Here is a 7,935-nt window from a genome sequence, read left to right as displayed (position 1 = left end):
CCTTTTCATAGTCGTAGTCATTAATGTCCAAATACATAAGCTCAACCATGTGCAGAACATCTTGCTTATTTCCATATTATTACTGTGTTCCAGCAATAACTAATCGCATTTGTGCATAAATACTTGATATAATTTTATGGTAAAGTCAGTTTATATATCCCATCAGCAATGTTTAGCATGGTGCCTTTTTCTCAGCACTAATGTCATCCGAAATAATATGCTATGCAGTATAATAGGTTCATTTTTTGCTTTATTGGTATCTTTCAATGTTGGCTGCTGATTTCTTTCGGTAATGGCAATAAGCACTATGTATGGAAATGTCATGAATTGAAGAACTTAATACTACTGTCATAATAATGGCATTATATAGCCAATGTCACTATATGCAATTGGGTTACTAATAAGTTGTTCAAAGGTGTTAGGGCCATACACGCTAAAATCCGCTCGCTTGGCGACGTTGTCAAGCGAAAGGATCTTCTCACAATATCCCCACCTATGGGGTATAGGTGTTCGGGGACTGCATCAACGAGCCACTGTGGTCCCCGATCCGACTCATTTTTTAAACCTGCCCGAGATCTGCCTGATTTCAGGCTAGATGTTGGTCGTCAAGCCCCCACTCGTTAGTGCCCATACATGGGCCGATAAGCTGCCAAATCGGTCTAAGGGACAGATATTGGTAGCTAGAATCGGCCCGTGTATGGCCACCTACACTTATTTCCCCTTCTTTGTTACTACACATGGACTATACTAGTTGTTTACCCACCTCTTTCACCCAGAATCTCTACAGTTTAGTTGCCCTTTTGCTCATGGCCCAACCAATTAAATTTATACTGCAACAAGGTAAGTCAAGGCTCAATGGCTGCACTGACAGGCACTAGTTCCCGTACTATTATCTATCCTGGTGCGATAGGACAGGCACATAGTGATGGTCGCTACTCTAAAAATGTGTCTTGTTATGCCATTTAGTGCACCACCTTGTGCCTCCCAGGATCTGTAGTGGTCTGTTTAGCCTAGTTTGAACCCAGAGGGAACTATTCTGGGGCTTTAAAATAACCACCATTGTCTACTTAACAGGAACCATATTCATATTAGACCACCACCCAATGCTGCAAATGTGCGCTGAGTGTATGCTTGTTATGGGCATATATCTCCTATTTCCTAGTTTTTTCCAGACTTTCTGGTTCACTGAATCCCACCTTTTACCGTGGGATTATACTCTTTACTGTCTTATGTCCCTCTGGGTGGTAATGTTCATTACGTTTTACTTTATGTCCCTCTTTTTATGCCTGAGTAGATTCCACACAGTTTAATTGTTATTTTTGTGAACAACACTAACCCGTGTGAAACATGATTATTTACCATATATGTATGTGTCATAATACAAATGTTACATTTAATGCCTAACTTTGTATACTTTGCTTCTTGAGTGTCTTGAACACACATGGTCTTATGTAAATATGAAGCTTTAGGTGTTTTTTTTTGACATGTAAATATTTATTCCTATGGGTAGTGTCATATCATAAGGTCACCACATAGGCCTCACGGTCCCATCCCATCGCTTAGTGTTTATTTGGACATTGTCTGTTTGGTTTGCATGTTGACAAAAGCCAGAGTGCAGCCCAAAATGTTAGTTTCCACAATAAAGCTCTGCAGTGATGTTTGATAAAATTGCATGCCATATGGAATCCTTCTTCCTGCTGAATTTTTATGTTTGCTCGGCTCCCATACAGGATTGGTTTAGTCCCATGGAGGGATTAGTCTCCTGTGATAACCTCTGCTAGAGCGGGCAACTAATTTCCCTGAAATGCCACTGGCAATTTCCACTGGCAACAAAGTGAATCACATGTGGAATGGCATTTGTTTCCTCCTGCAGGCACCATTGCACAACTTAGAAAACGAAGAACCGCGTATGCCTTTCCACGTGATTCACTTTGTTGACGGTGGAAAGGCGTTTGGGGGAGATTAGATCTCAATACACACTATATTCCCAAAAATATTTAGATATAGTTTGGCCAAGAATCTGTACACTTGGTCTAAAATGATGTCCTCAGTGGAACTCTCATTTTCAACTATAAGACAATATGTTATTTTAAAAAATGAAAGGACTATTCACCAGAAGCATGGTTTTTTTTCTAGGTAATCAGAAGGGATAAATAGTAAACCTGTCTGGGAGCTAGGCCTGATTCCCATTGCTAGTGGCCAACCTCACTAATGCTCATTACTAAATAGAAGCAAATCCAGCAAACAATTTTCCAAAATCTAGTAGGAAGCTTCCCAGGGGAGTAGAGGCTTTTACAGCACCAAAGATAAGACCAACTTCATATTAATATAGCCTTGCTTTTGGAATAACATTTTGTAAGGCTAGGTGTTCAGAAACTTTTGTCAACACTATGTATATTTATGAAAAACTTTACTGGGGCCCTAAAATGTTTTTGCCGTGGGGTTTATTAACTTCTAATTTTATCACTGTTTTGGACAACAGTTCAAGGACATTCATGTATTAATAGTAAATATATACAGATTTGGGACCTGTTGTCCAGAATGCTCGGAACCTGGGGTTTCCCCCCAAAAGGGAAAAAGGTAATTTTGATCACCATACTAAAAACACATTTTAAACATGAAATAATCCCAATATTGGTTTTGCCACGAATATAGATGAATGCATCTTAATGTGGAATAAGTACATGGGCCTGTTTTATTATTACAGAGAAAAAGAAAAATTTTATAATGATTCAAATTTGAATTATCTGTTTAAACTGCATTCTATGTGAGATTGCCGTTCTGGATAATCAATACCATACCTGTACTGTTATAATTCAAGATGCCCTTACCTGAAACTCTGTTTTAAGGCATTTAATACTTTTAGTGCTGCCACAATGAAATCTATATTTTTGATGTCTGTACCAGAATGTCTCTTCCATGGATTTTGTGTTTTCAGGTTTGGTCTATGCGGACATGTTGGGTGGGAAAATTTAAAGAAGCTGGCACTCAAAGGGTTAAAAATATACACAAGGTTGGATGGGGGGGGGGGGGTGCGAGGTGCTGTGCCAGGTCTCTCTGTCAATCAGAAGGCTAGTAGAACTTGAAAAAATTCTGCATCTATTAAGACATTACTCTATAGTGGGATGCATTTCCATTTAAACCAAGTAAGGATGCAACATGCCAAGGGATCCTTCCCCAATTTCTCTAGGCACTTTATCATGCATTCTTCTTTCAAACAGAAAGCAACATTTAAGTAGACAACAATCCACTGCCAAGACTGAAAACTTTCCTTCTTTTATTTTTATTGGTGGGACTGTAACATTCCTACCATCCTCTAAATTGTCATACCAACGTTTACGTGGCCTTGTAACAGAGTAACATAAGTAAGACGGAACACAGTACAACATGTGACTATTCTAGAATAAAATGTACATGGGTCCTTAGTATAAAAAAGTGATATTAAGTACAATGCACCAATGTAAATGAGATCATAGGCTCATACTTGTAAAAGGTCTCTTAAAAAATAAAATATTTGGTCGCATTTGTTGCTTTTCTCCCCGGAATGTTAAGAAAAAATACGCGAGAAGGCAGAACTTTAAGGAATGAATAGTTTAGATATATGGAGGGTTTCTTGTTTGCCATTATAAACTGCCCAGTTCTTGTAGTGTCTGATCCAGAACTTGATGCATGCCCAGGTTTTCTTCTTTGGCAGTTGCCAGCTTGTCTGCAAAAGTAATTGAAAAAATTAGACATGTTAAAAACAAATAAAGAACACAGGTTTTGGTAGATATTGCTTATTCCTTTTAAGAAACACATAATTCGCAGCACAAAACTAATCTGACATGCTTGTGCCAACCTGATATTTGGGTGAAAATCTGCAGGACAACAAATCCCACAGATGCTTTCCTCTTCTGGCCAGTATCCATACAGCTAGGGCCAACTGGATGAGCCCATAATGGTCCAGCATGTAAAGATCTGCTTGTTGGGCCAGTTTACAGGAGTATGGGCTATGGACCACCAGTCAACTTTACTAGCATAGTTCTCTCAAGTCAATTTGCATGGCTTGGTATAGGTTATAAGTGTAAACATGACAAAAATAAATGGTGCAGTCCATTGTCTGTTTTTTGTGTGCAAAACCACACTTCTTTTGCAGTTAAGCCTAAGCATGCAAAAACACATAAACAATCATTAAAAAGGGTTCAGATTAATGTCCAATGTCAGTATGCTGTACTATACTGTATAATGCTTCATTTGTGGTGGAGTGAACATAAGAGAATAAATGGCTGTCTTTACGTCCCACAGATTGCAAAAGTGGCATCGGCGCAGTGTGTGCGCATGTTGTCACTTCTGTACAAGTGAATCACATGTGTCGTATTACACAGCCTACCCCCAAAGCTCCAGATTTCTGCAGAAACTTTTATTTAATTTAAAAAAAGAAAAAAAACAAAAAACTATTATATAGGCACCCAAAAGCTGCTGCCAAAAGCCTACTTATTTAATTAAGTTTGAGAAACATTGTATCTTTTTTAGTGTTCAGTGCAGGAGATCAAATTGAAACAAGGGACTTTTCAGTAAGAATCTGGGACTGTGGGCTGAGCTGTTAAAAGAGGGACTGTCCTGCGAAAATCGGGACAGTTGGGAGGTATGGCTAACGTTTGGCATTGAAAACAAGATACAAATGTTAGAACTGTAGTTTTAAAAAGAGAAGCATTAAGCCTAAAATGAATTTAAATCATGTTTGAATGTACACTACATAGCAAAAACTATAGAAACTATATAGAAAGTTTCTTTTTGCATCAATGTCTTGATAAACTGTATTTGTGTTTTCAAGGCACTAAAACTCATTTTGTGATATTATTGTTAAATATATTTCACAGATAATAGATCTTAAGAAATAAAAGCAGAAAAGAAGGCAGGTTCATAAAGAGTTTTATTCCATTCTGAACAAGAAAAGGCACTTAGAGACAGTCTAGAAGTAGGAAAGGTGGTACTGAATCATATATCATAAGTGTCGGCCTACAAGGAAGTCATGTCATTGAGTGCATGGTCAAGCTCTTCGCTGATAGCTTTGTACTTGAGCTTCTGGGCATACAACTCATCTACCACACAAAACAGGAATGATTCAGAAGGGACAGGATGGAAGCAGAAAGAGTTGTAGAAGAGAATGAAGGCCATGCAAAAGAGAAAGAAATTCTGATTAGGAAGGAGAACATTTATATATATATATATATATATATATACATATAATATACAGTTTGCGCCTTTCCCTATGGGACCAAACTGTAAATTATATCCTTATTAAGGTGCTTAGTGATGTCATCATTTATAATATACAATATCCCTATATTTTACAATAGGGGGTTATTTATTCACTATATATACAATAAATAGTATAATAGTAAGGATTAGATATAATTAAAATGATACATTTATTCTAGAGTGTTTTTAAGGACAAAAGCACAGTTTCCCCACATGCATGTACCCACCCACCCTGCATTGGTATTTTCTAAAAATTTCTAATGAGAAAACAGTTATGTGATATTCTTGACCTCCCCATTTTTAGAACTGACTTCTAACTGGTCTCTAAAGGTTTCCTGTTTGGAAAGCCACTGAAAACATGGTAGCATTATAGCAGAATCTCATAAACACAGGGGCATAGGAAAATTGCTCCCACTTAAAAACGCAGGCCACAACCTCACACTTTTACCTACCTAAAATGCTACACCATAAGTCATATTACCATTAAAAGGAGGTGCTGGGGTTCATATACTTAAACCACCTAAAACCACAAATTACAAACTAAACCAGTGACTGCACAGCAGACTTATGGGGATAAGGAAGAGCCATTCAGCAACAGAGGATCATCCTCAGACTAAAGGACCCTGATGACAATTGTCAAAATCAGTATAATAAACTGTAAAGTCTAAAATGTAATGTGCATTACTTACCTTCAAGGTCATCAATTGTCTTTTCTAGTTTGGCCACTGATCTTTCTGCAAATTCAGCCCGAGTTTCAGCCTATGAAAACATAAAAAAGGTGAATAGCAGTGTTTACAGAGACACAAAATCTGATGACAGATGAGATGCCTGTCCCACCCAGTCTGTCTTTCTAGCAACTGCGGAAGCTCACGCCCTCTCTCATCACTAGCCTTTTATTTTCAGACTAGTGGTAAGTCTGCTTGTAATTGTTTTTATAGTTGTATTAAATCTCTTGTTCTAACACTTGGCCTTTTGTAAACATGCACCCAACATTCTTTCATGTAATGTGTTCATTCTTTTAATGTGTGATTTTTCAGTATCCTCTTCAGAACTCCTCAGGTTCTTAGGCAAGTGCTACACTAGGTGGATTCTCGGGCTGCGCATAAACACAGGTCGAGAATCTGCCTTTATGCCCCTAACAGCTTTCTAAAGTGCCTGCACCTGGAGCCACGGTGTCAACCCAGTTGCAGGCACATGGAGCAGATTTTGGTGCGGAAATGCTTGAGTATGCATTTTGGCAATGTGTGCCTTTCATGTAAAGAACTGCATTGGCTGCTCAAGGGAAAACTTAAATATTTACTGATATGTATTTGCCAACTTGATTCCCTAATCAGTCAAAATTAACTGTTAGTTAAGTTTTACTTCAGAATGTATAGTTGTCCTATCTTGTACTATCTCACTGCCTTTTTTAATATTAAATTAAGACAAATGTTACCTTAATAACTATAATCTATTAAAGCCTATTTAAATCTGAACTGTCCTGTAGCAAATGTATGCCATGAGAGGCAGACTACACAATTAATAAGGCTTTGGCTCCAGCTCCAAGTTGTGTTTCAAAATGTACAGCTGGTCTAAGTTACAGTTTAGAAACAGAGGAGGAATGAAGAATTCCACCTGTGTGCATAAAGGTCTTAATAAACTGTATATTCCAAAAGCACATGGATTATACAGGAATGGGATCTATTATCAAGAAAGCTCCCAGTACCGCACTGCCATTTTTCAAAGAACTCTACTAAAACAAGCAGTTATTTTTTTCTCTGTAGTAATTAGATGGTGCTTTGTTCTTGATATTAACTATATTGCACAAATCTATATTAGTGGCAAAACAATCCTGTGTTTTAATATCAAAATGTTTTTAATAGTTTTAAGGTATGCAGATTCAAATTAGAGTTAATCCCTATATCTAGAAAACACCAGGTCTAAAGCATTCAAGATAACAGAATACAAAGTATGCTAGTGGTTTTATCACTTTCCAGATCCAGTGGCTGCTAATCTGGTACCAGTTCATTTCAGCCAGTGGAAGCTACTGAAGCAGTGCAAAGTGTAAGTGTACATGAAGGCATGGCATGCTTTTGTGTAAATGAAAATTCCTTCCCCGCCCATTTAGGTGTGTGGAGACTATTTTAGATGCTAAATGCCAGCAAAACTGAGCTATTACTGTATATAATCTGCCTAGAAATGTCAAGTAAGCTTGTTTGTTGTATTCTTACCTCTTTAAGTTTGTCTGTTAAAATCTTTATTTCTTCTTCATATTTATCTTCTTTTTCCGAATACTAGAAGAAGCAAGCAGTGCACAATGTATTTAGTTTATTGTCTAGACTAGATGGAATTTTCCTTACAATAAGCCTTACATGACTTGTGTTTGTCCTTGATGCCATGTTTTAAAGAAGATTTATACTTTTATGAAAAACATATCTATGCTCTTAACATTATAGGTTCTACATAATAAAAAATAGTTTGCTGCGTATGTAGGCACCTATCTCATCTTACTGGTTGCTATGAGTTACTGCAGTAGGCAAACCATGAGCCTTTTATTACATATGTGGCAGGCCTTATATGCAACTTCATTTCCAAAAATTCTGGAAAATTTGGAATTATTAAAACACACACACAAAAGAGTTGCAACTACCGTATATACTCGAGTATAAGCCGATCCGAGTATAAGCCGAGGTACCTAATTTTACCTAAGAAAAC

The 7,935-nt window shown here is 37.4% G+C and overlaps 1 protein-coding gene across 5 annotated transcripts in view; it reads right to left on the bottom strand.

The window, feature by feature from the left end:
* Nucleotides 1-3,170: 3,170 nt before the first annotated feature.
* tpm4 (tropomyosin 4) overlaps nucleotides 3,171-7,935 on the bottom strand; it is a 66,119-nt gene continuing 61,354 nt past the window's right edge. For 2 of the 5 annotated variants that reach the window (XM_012963258.3, XM_012963264.3), the window contains 3 exons: nucleotides 7,452-7,514; nucleotides 5,931-6,000; nucleotides 3,171-3,706 (listed from right to left, as the gene is read on the bottom strand). In XM_012963258.3, the coding sequence (XP_012818712.1) occupies nucleotides 3,624-3,706; nucleotides 5,931-6,000; nucleotides 7,452-7,514 (216 nt within the window). In that variant the 3' untranslated portion in view covers nucleotides 3,171-3,623. Of the gene's footprint in view, nucleotides 3,707-4,894; nucleotides 5,082-5,930; nucleotides 6,001-7,451; nucleotides 7,515-7,935 lie in introns of those variants that run through there. The other 3 variants (XM_012963262.3, XM_012963269.3, NM_001017087.3) reach the window with 2 other exon arrangements.

Source organism: Xenopus tropicalis, chromosome 1, assembly GCF_000004195.4.
Source record: "Xenopus tropicalis strain Nigerian chromosome 1, UCB_Xtro_10.0, whole genome shotgun sequence".
NCBI classification, from domain to species: Eukaryota; Metazoa; Chordata; class Amphibia; order Anura; family Pipidae; genus Xenopus; species Xenopus tropicalis.
This window is presented reverse-complemented; position numbering and strand designations above follow the sequence as displayed.